Source organism: Perkinsus marinus (assembly GCF_000006405.1).
Source record: "Perkinsus marinus ATCC 50983 genomic scaffold scf_1104296934368, whole genome shotgun sequence".
In the NCBI taxonomy this organism is placed as follows: domain Eukaryota; phylum Perkinsozoa; order Perkinsida; family Perkinsidae; genus Perkinsus; species Perkinsus marinus.
In genome coordinates this window covers 62,376-76,322 of record NW_003214825.1, presented here as the reverse complement: position 1 = coordinate 76,322, position 13,947 = coordinate 62,376, and the positions used below count along the sequence as shown (strand labels likewise).

Here is a 13,947-nt window from a genome sequence, read left to right as displayed (position 1 = left end):
TCTTCGCCGTAGTTGAACTGAGTAACTTGCCGAGCATGAAGTGGAATTCTGTTTGATGATGGACTCAGAATTTGGTTTTTTTTGTGTGGCATGTTTGCATAGGAGATATAATATGCCTTTGAATATTTCTCGAACTTTGTCACATCGTGGGGACAACTGTCAGCGCTAGCACACAAGAAGCAGCTATTCCTTCCCGCAGTGGAGAAGGTTTTCGAGGGTAGCAGTTGAGAGTTTGCCAAACACTAGACAGGCAATACAGATCGTCGGTATTGTCGTTAAAGTTTGATTATTATTTTGAGCTAATGTCTCGTCCTTTTACTGACGCGGACTTGAGGGCCGTTGAAGAGCTCTGTCCTACTAGTAAGTTGTTGGGCTGTGGTAGTCTGTGATGCGCTCATTCTCGTGAATTAGCGGGTGATAGCTTTTCTATAATCTGTTTTTGCGGCCTGAATTTCGGAAATTCGAATTGGAGAATGTTGTATATTTCCTTAGCAATAGTGGAGTGTCGTTCCCCATTGGAAAGTTCATGTGCTCAGGTTCGACTAGTGATGTGGAGCTAGCGTTATGGCGTGCCAATGGCGATCGAAACATGGCGGCTAATATGCTTTTATCACAGCAGAGATCTACTCCAGCTGCTCAAGCGTAAGTTATCGGAGGAGATAGTGTCTTTACGTGGTATTTGCTATCTTATCCCATACTTTTGCGGCTCTTCAGGTACCCAAGTCAGCCAGTACCTGTTGTGGCAGTGGTGAGTTTTGGGGACAGGTTTTGTGTTTACTGTGGTCGATTTGAGCCTAGAGCACTCGTCAAGTTTTAACTAGGATTTGTGATGTAAATTTGTGGCGTTTTCAGAAGTCTATTCGCACGCATCTTCTACAGTAGGTCGACTGTCACTATTTATCTGTTTCAATTTACTTCTTTTTCTAATGAAGTCTGTTCGTAATGATTCAATATGGATCTATCAAGTCAGGCTCAAGCAGCTCCACGTGAACAAGTCGAGAGAAGTGCGCAGATAAGATGCTGTCACTGTGAAGAACTCATGACGGTAAACGTCAGAGGTTTTCGTAGGTCGGTTGTGGGCGTGAGTTTCCCCTATCCCTTCTCTTAGGCGATGAGGCAGTGGGGGCTGAAGCTCAGTGTCCTCGCTGTCATCAGATGAACAGATTTGTGTTGCCAGCTGAGAAGGTGAGCAGATAAGTATGCGATTTGCTATGCTTCGCTCCGCTGTTTGAATTATTTGTTGTTGGTGTGTTATTGCGATCATATCATTTGTTCCAGGACTCTGTGGTCGCGAGTGAAGCCGCTCCGTTTAAGCCATACTCTGTGGAGATCCCCACTAATTCCGAGGCTTTTGACGCGGCACACGCTCCTCCTGTCACGCCACAGGTAAGAGGGTTGTTCTAAAGAGCCGTTCTATCGGAATCATTGAATGATATTTTTTGCACCTGCTTGTCATTTTCAGGGCGCAATGCCTGTTCCCACTGTGGAAGTCCCACCATCTCAAGTAGCTCTACCCCAGAACATGCAGGTCCAGGTGGTTCAAGTTGGTTCGTTAGTACCTACCTTAACAGGTCAGTACTTAGCAAGATATTGTCACTCATGACGTTATTGCTCCGCTTAGAATGTAGGCTGAAGATTTTTCTGGTTTAGTTTTTTTTCGGGATTTTTCTGTTTCTCGCGAATCTCATACTTTCACCCGTGGGATGATTATGGCAACTAGATGGAGCATCTTTGGGGCAACTATGCCAATTAGATTGAGAATCTTTGGGGCAACTATGCCAATTAGATTGAGAATCTTTGGGGCAACTATGCCAATTAGATTGAGAATCTTTGGGGCAACTATGCCAATTAGAGTGAGAATCTTTAGGGCGACTATGCCACATAGATTGAGAATCCTTGGGGCAACTATGCCAATTAGATTGAGAATCTTTGGGGCAACTATGCCAATTAGATTGAGAATCTTTGGGGCAACTATGCCAATTAGAGTGAGAATATTTGTGGCGACTATGCCACTTAGATTGAGAATCCTTGGGGCAACTATGCCAATTGGATTGAGAATCTTTGGGGCAACTATGCCAATTGGAGGTCGATTTGGTAGGATGCAAAATAGGTCCATATGTGGCATATCTGGTTAGCTGGGTCTTCTTGCATGTTTTTTGTCATCGTTTCGATGCCCTTGCGGGGGTTTGAACTCGGGGAATAGAGAGACGTGTTAGGCTCTCTTATGGGCCTTTGTTGAAGGTCTATTTTCTTGCAGGTGTCCAGAGGGCGTTGTTGATCGGCATTAACTATTATGGCTCCAAATGTGAGCTTTCGGGCTGTATTCCTGATGTTTATAACATGAAGAGATTACTGGTCGAGACTTATCATTGGAATCCTAATGATATCAAACTCCTCACTGATGATGGACAAACTGAAAGACCAACACGTAAGCACGATGGGATCGATTGTCTTCTCCCAAGCACTGGGTCATGTAACATGACTCAAGTTGCTCGGAGTGTTTAAAACGATTATTCCCATTTCAGGAGAGAATATAGTCCGATATATGCATTGGTTGGTCAGAGATGCCAAGCCTGGTGATATCTTCTTCTTTCATTACTCTGGTCATGGAGCCCAACAGGTGAGTATGCGTGTATCGCTTTGTAGGGGAGATTCACGACTCTTTCTGATGTCCATGTTCCAAATTACTAGTATGAGACATGAATGACTGTTGCTGTTGGTGCCGAAGGTCACTCTTCGTATTATGTAGGCGGATCCGTTGCACCTGGAAGAAGATGGGATGAACGAGACTATCATACCTGTTGATGTAAGTTCCAAGATCTAGAAGCCCGAAATTTTTCTCGTTGTCGTCACACAGTGTTTTGCTGGATTTTAGTAGTATTCCCAACTAGAGTGTATAGATCTTAACGAAGGGAAAATTAGTCTGTGCCTACTTTACACTGTGTTCAATTCGTAGAAACTCGAAGTATTACTGTACTCGCATCAGGTACAAAAAGCAGGTCAAATTACCGATGATGTTATACATGAGGCGTTGGTGGATCCCCTTCCAAGTGGAGCAAGGCTGACAAGTGTGATGGACTCTTGTCATTCAGGAACAGGTGAAGCACGAGACTGGGCCATCTCTCTCGTATATCTATTCTGTTTCTTATGTTCGTTATAGTTCTCGCCAGCCAGAGGTGTGCCAATCAGTGCATTCTATTTCTTCATACACGTTATACGAGGGAGCGGTGTTGGTATCAGGTATGGATTTACCTTACACGTGGTTGAATGGTACCGGCTGGAAAGAAGATGTGAATCCATGGCATTCCAGAGGAGATGTAAGTCGAGGAGTATCTTCTTGGAATTACTCAGTTGTCCGTCGTAGGTGCAACTATTTAGTGGATGCGACGATAGTCAGACGTCTGCTGATGCATCGGTGGGCAATCTAAAGGGTGGTGCCATGACAACAGCATTCTGTAAGTGCTTCTGAAGGAGCCTTCAGTTTATTGCTATTCTCCGGTAGCTATGATATCGAGTTCATTACGTATCTCAGAAAATATACTACTGTTGAATCTTCCTCTGATCAGGTAATGCTATTAGAGAAACCCGAATGTGTCCTACACTGGATTGATAGAACAACTCGACCTCGAGATGAAGAGGGAGCATATGACTCAAAGGCCTCAGTTGTCAACCTCTCAAACCTTTCCTGTGATAGGTGGGTTCCTCTGGACTGCTGTCCAAGTATGGTTCAACCCCCGTTCTCAGACCCTTCAGTTTGACTGATATTCTACCCAACCAAAACCAGAAGGTCGGCCGCATAGTTCACAAGACTTTCAAGGCTAAGCCCAACAAGAGCAGGAACGTCGCCTTGAACGCTCTCGTTGCAGGAGGGGCCGGTCTCGTCGGTGGTCTCCTCATTGGTGATGCAATAGGCCACGCTGAAGACAGACATCGACGCCCCGTCGTAGTAGAGCCCCGTCGCAGACCTGTTGTAATAGAGCCTCGACGTAGACCTGTGGTGGTGGAGCCCCGCCGCCATCCTGGGCCGGTCATTGTTGAGGGTCCAAGAGGCCCCTTTGGTGGTAGAGGCAAGGGTAAGGGCTTCAGGTGGTAGAGGAGTTTCTTCATTCAAGCTTGTGTGTATTTCGTCGGCTACTGCAGTTCCAAAAGCGAACTGCGACTGACATTTTGAACTCAGACGTTTATCCCTGTTATTAAATTTAGTTGGGAAAAATTCCATTTGTTGTGACCTCGTGTGGTGACCATAAGTTCTTTCCCGTTTCTGGAACGTATTAGTGTGTTTGGTTGGTTGATATTGAAGCCATTCTGGTATGAGTATGTTGAGAATATCGTCTTCCTACTTATCGCGCTCTCAGAGGTGTCTAACGGGACAAGTAGTGATTGGGCCTCTATATTGACTTTGTAGGAACTGTGCTGCACAACAAGAAGAAGTTGGATGAACTTCATAGGAAGATGGGAACTGACTCGTTACGTATGTTGTTGTCATTCGTGACATGTGATGGCGAGGAGCACTAAGCATGGTGTCACACCCGAGGCGAAGATATATCAATAACATATACAACTTCCGACCCCATCTGGATCTAACTTGGTTGTTATCAATTATCTCTTCATTGTATGTTGTTGAATAAAAATTCCTAAATCTGAGGTTTCAGTTGACTTTCGACCATCTCAACTCGAGGTCAATATAAGGTATAGCCTCATGGAGCCTTATTCACCTTTCTGGTTGCGCACGTTATATGTTTGTATGAGTATCTTCATGTACAGCTTGCATGAACTGTCATTAATTATATGCGAATTGAAGACGTTGCTGTCTAGGCTCATCCCCTTGGGTGGAGTATCTATTCCTCCTCCTCATCTACTCCATTGGATGTTCTCTGGAATAACATCAGCGATCCCTTCTACTGATAGTATGGTATGCTGGGAGTCTATTAATAAGAGCTTGGCTTATTGGTCATGTTGTGGTATGTGTTAGTTCAAACTGCAATTTCGGGCTGCCTGTGAGAGTTGCTCAGTCGTTGGGGGTGTTCAAGAGGATCGCTCCTATGATCGAGTTTTACATGTTAAATTTAATCCTGGAAGGGATATTCGAGCTCAGGAGAGGTCTATTGGAAATCAGTTTACTGTTCCTACTTATGACAACCAAGCCTTTCTCAGGAGGAGATGCGGCCCAGATAAGATTCCTATGCCCTAACAGTAGTGATAAGGGAATAACTCTTTAATGGGAATGCGCGGTGTTAATTGGAACTACTGTATTTTTCGCCGTCTTTACTGTTGCTTGAGCCGTTTCATATAATATAGTATTTTTATCGCTATTGTAGTTATGATTGTTATACCTTTTTGAGTGTATTTATGGTTATTAGATCTATACAACTGTTGACCGTTATCTCATTTTTTATGTACCTTTAACATATTCTACAATTACTATATTATATTTTTTCTCTAGAGCAGCACTCCTCCCACTAGGCAGACAGTAGCCAGTATAGAAGTATGGCTGCTAACTCAGCAGCTCCGAAATGAACGGCCAGGCCCTGGCAAAAGCATTATTATATCCACACCATATTTATACATAATTATATCAGCGATTGCTAAACTAAGCTGCTAGGATCGTGGATGCACCAGAGTGAAATTGCTTGACAGTTTCCCGCGAGATTTTTCTAACGCGTATCGGTTTGCGCAATAATTTATTCATTGCAAGGTTCTGATAAGGAGATAGAGGCGGCCATTTATAAATACAACGGCGATGAGAATATGGCAGTTAATGAGTTACTCAATCAACAGGAACGGTCATCGACTAGGACTCAGTGAGTTTGAAGGCACTTCATATTTCCGGTTGAATCTCGGACGATGCGTGCGCGTGTCATGGGCAGAAATACTAATACGCCTGCCCGTTTCGCTCTAGTGCAGAACAAATTTTGAATTTACATAAAGCGTTATGTATGGTCAAGTTGTTGTTATACGCCGTAGAGCTTTATTAAACACCTCAAGAGAAAGATCGTTGAAAGCGTCGTCCTTGTTGTGGACGTGCTGCGCACTAACGACTGTCTTGAGAGAGGCTGGTTCGAGGAAGGCGGCAGTTTGTTTCCTTCTCTTTAGTGACCAGCAGTCCATTGAACCCCATACAGAGGCACGGATAGGAACTTCTGTGGTAGTATGGAAGAGCACTTGTGCGGGAGGGGTCACAGTCTGGGAGAAGAGGCATTCATGTGTTGATGACAATGTAAAAATATTGGGAGACTCTCATTGGCTTCTCAATGTTTCTAGCCGAATTGGTATGTAAACTTGTATGATTAAAACTCATCTGAAGAAAGTAAAGAACATATTTCTCAGCGCTGTCGCCTCACCTTGCAGTTAGTGCGCGACTGTAGGGTGTGAGCCCATCCATTTTGGGAAACTGTTTTTGCATAACCGTTTGGTAGTCTGTGGTCACATACGTAGGGTATTCTCAATCGATTTATATTAATTTTCATCAAAGTCATCCTTGACGCACTCGAAATGATATTAGTTTGTACGACGGCTACCTTAACACAGTAGATAGGTTGTTTGTGATTTAATAGGCTTGGCGCCCGGCTCTGCTCCAACTGGTAGTTCTGAGGTTGCTTTCTTGAACAAATGTATAAACTGTAAAACTTATTTGATTGTAATATGCTTTGCAATAGACTTTGAGGCTATCGTATAGTATGTTGATTCAACGCGTGCAGTCTTGGAGAATATACTCGCTCTCCTCAGCTGAGCTCAGCGGTTTCTTCGGTATATCATGAAAATTTAGACTCGAATTCGGGTAAAAAAATACAGAAACCAACATGAATTTTCCTGAAATTCCTCAGATTTTTCATATTGCCACTAAGACATGTAGATGACCATATGTGCATATTTTGTCACACTGCAACGGTATGCGCGACCTTCTGCTGCGACTAAGTGTGTTCATGAAGATCTCGTTCGCTATGGATTAGGTTCCTCCTCCTCCTCCTGCTGCTCTGCACAGGGAAGTGAGTAAGACCGTCCAGATTCAGTGTGGCTCTTGCCGGGAAGTTCTGACGGTCCAGCTTACCGCGATGGGTAGTAGTAGGAAGGGGCGGTAGCTGCGGAGAAGGGAACAAATTGGATAGACGAACATAGGAGGCGTAACAGCATGATAGCGAAATGGGCATGCGCTTTGCATACTGGGAATATACACATTATTCGAGTTGATCGGCTCACGTGGTGCACGCGTTAGCTCGAATAATATCTACAAGTTTCTGCGTCGAATTGCTGAATATGACGGTTCTTCAATTTAGCTCACCTGAGTGTAGATTTGTTCTTTTAGGAGATCAGCCGGTGAACGCCCAGGCAACATGCCCCCACTGCCACACTCTGAATCAATTCACCATGCCTCCTGATACGGTAGTGTTGGGACCCTAAACTGGATTGAGTTGAAATAGAATAGTTTTGCTTCTCTCAGCTGAGCTTGGGAGTTTCTGCACTATATTATTATAATTTACACATAGTTTATAATACTGCAGGATTGTAAACAAAGCATCGAGAATTCCTCAAGAGTTCCTCATTGTCATCAGCACACGTGTGCACCATGTGCGTATTTTATTTCACTCGGAGTATACCATAGCGCCTTGTTGTTGGTCCACATCGTTTCGTTGCATTAGATAAGTTTTATTGTTGTTGTCGTTCTTTCTATCCCTTTTGAAATTTCAATAGTTGATATTCTTACAATGAGCATCTCGCCTCACATTTCTTGGCCGTTTCTCAATCTAGTCATTGTGTTGGAAATAATCGTCCAGAATATGTTGATAAGATGCATCGAACGGCTAAGAGAAAATTCGGTAGAGTCACGCGTTGTGCATTTGATGTAACACTGAACCCAAAGAGCCAGTTGGCTCGGCAAATAAACTGTAACTAACAAGGGGGCAGTCGTGCATGGGCCATGAATCGCAGTGCTCTAACTATGAACGACATGAACGAATCATCAATGGAGTTTCTCGACCCTAGTGATATGAAAAACACTAGTGTAAAATATATTTCACGACTACTGCATATCACCGCGAATATCACCTTTTTCACTGAGTATTACACCAAATGGTTGAAACTCCAATGATATCTTAATTTATACTCGCTCGCCCATTAACACAATTCTCATCAGTTGTTAGTATAGACGCGATTGAAATCATACTGTAATGTAAATTTTATGCATATGCTTTGTATTTTTCCGAGCGTATCAGACTAGTATCGTAGCTCTCGGACAGATAGATGGTATAACTCGACGCACCTGTTTGGTATGGTGAAGCTCCCGAGTGAATGTCAATTTCGGTCTGCAGATTCAACCAGCTCCTCGTGAGCAAGTCGAGAGAAGTGCCCAGATAAGATGCTGTCAATGCCAAGGAATAATGACGGTGAACGTGGAAGGATTCCGTGCGTTGTTTACAAGCTTGTGTGTTGGTCTCACGTGTTTGCTCAACAGGTGGGCAAGCTATGGAGGCTGAGGCTCAATGCCCTCGTTGCCAACAAATGAACAGATTCGTATTGCCGCCTGAAAAGGTGAGCAGGGAATACGACCATCTGTGATTCGATTGAAAGTATCAGGAGTCACCTGTGGCGAGTGAAGCTGCTCCGTTGGAAATGTACTCTCCGGAGATGCCCACCAAATTGGAGGGTCTCGACGCCACATATGCGCCTCTTAATACTCCTGAGGTAAAAGATGAATTCCGAGTGATTTCTACTGTGTGTTGATTCTATTAATATATGTTATGATGAATATGGTTTGTTATCCTCAGATCACTTCTGCTGCTCCCACTGTGGCGAGTCCACCTCCGATAGGAGCCCTGCCGCAGAACATGCAGGTTCAGACGGTTCAAGTTGGCACATTGGTGCCCACACTAACGGGTAAGGAGGAACTAGTAGGAAATATCCGTGTTTAGAGTGTTGTTGCTCTTTATGGAGAACTTGTTTAAGAAAGTTTTACGTTATTTTCTGATTTTCCTGTGAAAAGTGCATTTTTACTTGTGAGTTCGTATATGAAGTGGCGTAAAACTCGGTGAAAAACCCGATATTCGCGGTCTTCAGTAGTCGTAAAATATGTTTTACACTAGTTTTTTCATATCACGGGCGAAACTCCATTGTAGAGTGTTCATGCAGGCAGGTTAGAAACCTTTGGGGTCGATTTTGGTATGATGCAGATTCGGTCAGTATGGAGTTTATCCTGTATGTCCCAGGCTTATACAGTCTCCGAATAATCTGACAATATCGAGTTCTCGCTTGTTATTCACAGCTCCTTGCAGGTGTTCAGAGGGCGTTGTTGATCGGCATTAACTATTATGGCTCCAAATGTGAGCTTTCGGGCTGTATTCCTGATGTTTATAATATGAAGAGATTACTGGTCGAGACGTATCATTGGAATCCTAATGATATCAAACTCCTCACTGATGATGGTCAAACTGAAAGGCCAACACGTAAGCACGATGGGATCGATTGTCTTCTCCCAGGCACTGGGTCATGTAACATGACTCATGTTGCTCGGAGTGTTTGAAACGATTATCCCTATTTCAGGAGAGAATATAGTCCGATATATGCATTGGTTGGTCAGAGATGCCAAGCCTGGTGACATCTTCTTCTTCCATTACTCTGGTCATGGAGCTCAACAGGTGAGTATGCGTGTATCGCTTTGTAGGTGGTGGGGACGTTTGCCAGCGAACAATTATAGCCGGCGAAGTATAGGAAGCATCGGTCTACATGGGCTCGGAGTCATGTTTTGTTTTATGTAGGAGGACCCGACGCACCTGGAGGAGGATGGGATGAACGAGACAATTATACCTGTTGATGTAAGAGTGTATGATTTCGTCACTTGGTTGGTTTTAGAAGGCGGAGAAGTTCAACGGCCTAGTATTCATCAAACTTTAACGTTGATTTCATGTCGTATTGGGTCGGTTCGCACTTCGAAGGCTGTTAGTAGGTACAAACAGCAGGTCAAATCACCGATGATGTTATACATGAGGCGCTGGTGGATCCCCTTCCAAGTGGAGCAAGGCTGACAAGTGTGATGGACTCTTGTCATTCAGGAACAGGTGAAGCACGAGACTGGGCCATCTCTTTCATATATATGTGTTGTGTCTTATCCTCGAATCGTAGTTCCCCACACCTAGAGGTGTGCCAATCCATGCACCAAAGTGTAAATGCTAGAGAATGCCTATTACTTCATACGCTTGATGTGTTAGGAGGCGGTGTCGGTATCAGGTATGGATTTACCTTACACGTGGTTGAATGGTACCGGCTGGAAAGAAGATGTGAATCCATGGCATTCCAGAGGAGATGTAAGTCGAGGAGTATCTTCTTGGAATTACTCAGTTGTTCGTCGTAGGTGCAACTATTCAGTGGATGCGACGATAGTCAGACGTCTGCTGATGCATCAGTGGGCAATCTCAAGGGTGGTGCCATGACAACAGCATTCTGTAAGTGCTTCTGAAGGAGTCTTCAGTTTATTGCTATTCACCGGTAGCTACGGTATCGGGTCCACTAAATGATATCTCAGAGAATAAATTACTGTTGAGTCTTTCTCTGATCAGGTAATGCTATTAGGAGAAACCCAAATGTGTCCTACACTGGATTGATAGAACAACTCGACATCGAGATGAAGAGGGAGCATATGACTCAAAGGCCTCAGTTGTCAACCTCTCAAACCTTTCCTGTTGATAGGTGGGCTCCTCTCGAGCTGCTGCCCAAGTATGGTGGTTCACCCCCCCCCCCCCCCCGTTCTCAGACCCTTCAATTTGACTGATATTCTACCCAACCAAAACCAGAAGGTCGGCCGCATAGTTCACAAGACTTTCAAGGCTAAGCCCAACAAGAGCAGGAACGTCGCCTTGAACGCTCTCGTTGCAGGAGGAGTCGGCCTCATGGGAGGTCTTCTCATTGGTTCAGCGATGAGTGAACGTCGGCGTCCCATAGTAGTAGCGCCACGTCGCAGACCAATCATAGTAGCACCCGTCGGTCGTCGTCCCGGCCCGCTATTCGTTGGAGGTGGTAGGGGTCCTTTTGGCGGTGGAGGCTTCCGCGGAAAAGGCTTCCGTGGTAAAGGATTTGGCGGCAAAGGCTTCGGCAAAGGCTTCCGATAGTTGTGAACCCTTCGTGTTCAATCACTGCTTCTGTTTTTTCTGTAGACTGCTACATTTCCAAAAGCGAATTGTGACCAACACTTATAACAAACAACGTTTGTTTTATCTCTCGTTTCTGCCTTCAGTTGGGAAGGATGTCAGCACTGTGACACTGTGTATATCAATACTCCTTCCCGTTTCCAGATCATATTATCATACTGAGTTGTCATTTTGAAGTGCACTGGTGCTGCACCCCAGCTTGATATGTTTTGCGGACAGATACCGGTCCGGCGCATCATTGCTCCTTGATGAGCATTCATCTTTCCATCAGTCCTGGAAGTCAGTACGAGTTTGAAATCGCTATTTCGAGCCATCATTGATGGGTGGCCGTAGTGTTAGTTCGTCATGGATTGCTTCTCCTCTTAATGTTCGGAGGCAGACTACTAGCGTGCTTCTAGATAATAAGCAGTAAGTCCACGAACACAGAGGACGACAACGAAGAATCATTGATGATGGTCAAGATGCTGGTAGCAGATAAGACTATGCGGTTTTGGTGTCGGAGTCCTATGCGGTACACGGTCAGAGGAGATGAGGCAGTATGTTGCTGTTGGAGAAACTTACCTGAATGCAGTGGCATAGCCGCTCTAAGATATGCTTCAATACCATCAATACTTTCGGGTGGGGCGGCTATGCCACTGCCCCAAAGATATGCCTTTATACAATCAGTTTCTTCGGGTGGGGCTGCTATGCCACTGCCCCAAGATATGCCTTTATACAATCAATTTCTTCGGGTGGGGCTGCTATGCCACTGCCCCAAGATATGCCTTTATACAATCAATTTCTTCGGGTGGGGCTGCTATGCCACTGCCCCAAGATATGCCTCAATACAATCAATTCCTTCGGGTGGGGCGGCTATACCACTGCTCCAAGATATGCCTTCATACAATCAATTCCTTAGGGTGGGGCGGCTATGCCACTGCCCCAAGATATGCCTTTATACTATCAATTCCTTCGGGTGGGGGGGCTATGCCACTGCCCCAAGATATGCTTTCATACAATCAATTCCTTCGGGTGGGGCGGCTATGCCACTGCCCCAAGATATGCCTTTATAATGAGCCTCTGTTGATAAGGTTGGTCCCTCTGAGAACAGATACCGAGACTGGTGTATAATCACCTAGATTGATCCCACCCCTGCTTTGGAGGAATCATAGTCATCCAATGGTTAGTACACTCACAGCAATCATTATCTCGGGACCAATGATCCTATCTTTTCTTGCCAGCATAACCTCGAAGCCATCAAGCTCAGTGCTGCTTGCCGAGCCGTTCACTCAGCCCAGCAGAAGTAGAAGGATGTCGTGTTAGCCATCGGCGGCAACGGGGTTGATTCGGACCATCCGGATCTGATCAACTATTTCTGGAGGGGTCCGGCTGACGCCTCTATTGGTTACAACTTCGCCGACGATTGTTCTGATGTGCCTTCCACACTCGAGCATCACGGCACTCACTGTACTGGTATCGCAGCCACCAAGACTAATAATAAGATCGGCATCGCAGGAGTCGCAAATACTAACGGTCCAGTCCCAAATGTGGAGCTCATGATACTGCCGCCGTACACTATAGATAACCGTGGTAGTTTGAGTAACGCATTAAGAGCTCTCAACTTTGCAGTTGAGCATGATGTCACCTATCCTCTCATTCCTACGGGTCACCATAGGAAATTCGTGTCATGGAGACGGCGTTCAAAAACGCCGCAGGTGTCTTCCATTATCGAACGAGCTCACCAGCAAGAAACTCAGAATGTATGCTGCAGCTCTGTTAATGTGCTTCCTCTTCGAGATTCAAAAGCGGTTCGAGTGAAAGTATAGCCTGGAATGATATCAGCTACCGCATAGGTTCAAGATTGGAAGCAAGATTCCTCCTTAATACCTAAGAGAGGACGTGGCGGATCAACCCCTGTACATCCTATGCCTTACGCCCAACCTCTCGTGCTGAGCAGTTCAATCCCTCATGAAGAAATCGGTATATATGCACGGAGGCACTAACCTTGCCTAGTGAGCAGCACTACCCACACAGACACTTCTGACGCAACATTCAACACCATAAATGCACACACAACTACATCATGGATTGTGCAACATGAACAACATCGACTCAAAAATCAGTATATGCAATTCCATTCTCATCTAAATTCAGCTCATGCGGGGAGACCTCTATCTGGCCCAGTTCCCCCTGCAGTGCGAGTCGCGACCATTTCTCCACCGCGCGTCCGACATCGGTGACGTTGATATCAGTTGGTTGTCCCCGCTTGTCCATAACACTCCTCCAAGACTCGTCGATGAGTACCTTGGTGATGTTATATGGAAGTTGCTTCGTCGTACCGATGCTCGATAAAAGGGCTGCTACTCCTCCTATCAGAGCTGCAGCAGCACCACCACCACGAAAGCGAACATGAGAGTAATAGCCATCTTTCACGATTCCTGTAGCAACATCAGAACTTGGCATCCCCAAATGAATATAATAATCGTATTTTGAATTCGAGTATAACTTCGTGGGATCCTCATTCCAAGTTGATGCTACACACAGCATTCCCAACCGGTTTAGTGCAAGATGGCAAGGAGTGATAAGATGGCTTGAGAGTCCCATGTTTGCATCCGCGCTGGGAACCACCACCGTCGCACCACTAAGCTTCCAAGTGACTTTCTTAAGCAGGAAGTCTAAGTGCTCGTCTGACTCGGCAACATACGGAATAATTACGACATCAGCTCCGCCAATTTGAACAATTTCATTTAGCCCTCGTACGAGATTGCTCAACTTGGCACTTCCTGTTTCACCAGTGTCGACTTTAATGGGGATCAACTTCACTCTTGCATTA

General features: G+C 45.2%; 4 protein-coding genes across 4 annotated transcripts; all 4 read left to right on the top strand.

Moving 5' to 3' along the window:
• Positions 1 to 302: 302 nt before the first annotated feature.
• Pmar_PMAR022578 (hypothetical protein) lies at positions 303 to 1,786 on the top strand (the record flags this gene model as incomplete). The annotated part of the gene is made up of 8 exons (XM_002784889.1): positions 303 to 360; positions 537 to 642; positions 715 to 748; positions 971 to 1,064; positions 1,109 to 1,185; positions 1,279 to 1,386; positions 1,463 to 1,543; positions 1,754 to 1,786. 8 exons carry the CDS (start codon positions 303 to 305, stop codon positions 1,784 to 1,786), a joined length of 591 nt encoding a protein of 196 aa, XP_002784935.1.
• Positions 1,787 to 2,072: 286 nt separating this feature from the next.
• Positions 2,073 to 4,093, top strand: Pmar_PMAR022577 (conserved hypothetical protein; the record flags this gene model as incomplete). Its single annotated transcript, XM_002784888.1, has 9 exons — positions 2,073 to 2,094; positions 2,258 to 2,428; positions 2,526 to 2,620; positions 2,750 to 2,806; positions 2,987 to 3,098; positions 3,241 to 3,317; positions 3,365 to 3,459; positions 3,503 to 3,566; positions 3,695 to 4,093. The coding sequence occupies 9 exons, from the start codon at positions 2,073 to 2,075 to the stop codon at positions 4,091 to 4,093; spliced, it is 1,092 nt and encodes a 363-aa protein (XP_002784934.1).
• Positions 4,094 to 5,114: 1,021 nt separating this feature from the next.
• On the top strand, positions 5,115 to 11,255 carry Pmar_PMAR022576 (hypothetical protein). The gene is made up of 17 exons (XM_002784887.1): positions 5,115 to 5,193; positions 5,696 to 5,801; positions 6,094 to 6,217; positions 6,951 to 7,056; positions 7,304 to 7,380; positions 8,307 to 8,400; positions 8,450 to 8,526; positions 8,572 to 8,679; positions 8,763 to 8,871; positions 9,267 to 9,437; positions 9,535 to 9,629; positions 9,750 to 9,806; positions 9,938 to 10,049; positions 10,219 to 10,295; positions 10,343 to 10,433; positions 10,548 to 10,677; positions 10,742 to 11,255. Exons 1-17 carry the CDS (start codon positions 5,133 to 5,135, stop codon positions 11,094 to 11,096), a joined length of 1,950 nt encoding a protein of 649 aa, XP_002784933.1. The 5' UTR covers positions 5,115 to 5,132; the 3' UTR covers positions 11,097 to 11,255.
• A 445-nt stretch (positions 11,256 to 11,700) lies between these two features.
• On the top strand, positions 11,701 to 12,932 carry Pmar_PMAR022575 (hypothetical protein; the record flags this gene model as incomplete). Its single annotated transcript, XM_002784886.1, has 4 exons — positions 11,701 to 11,753; positions 12,034 to 12,146; positions 12,438 to 12,684; positions 12,830 to 12,932. The coding sequence occupies 4 exons, from the start codon at positions 11,701 to 11,703 to the stop codon at positions 12,930 to 12,932; spliced, it is 516 nt and encodes a 171-aa protein (XP_002784932.1).
• Positions 12,933 to 13,947: the final 1,015 nt, after the last annotated feature.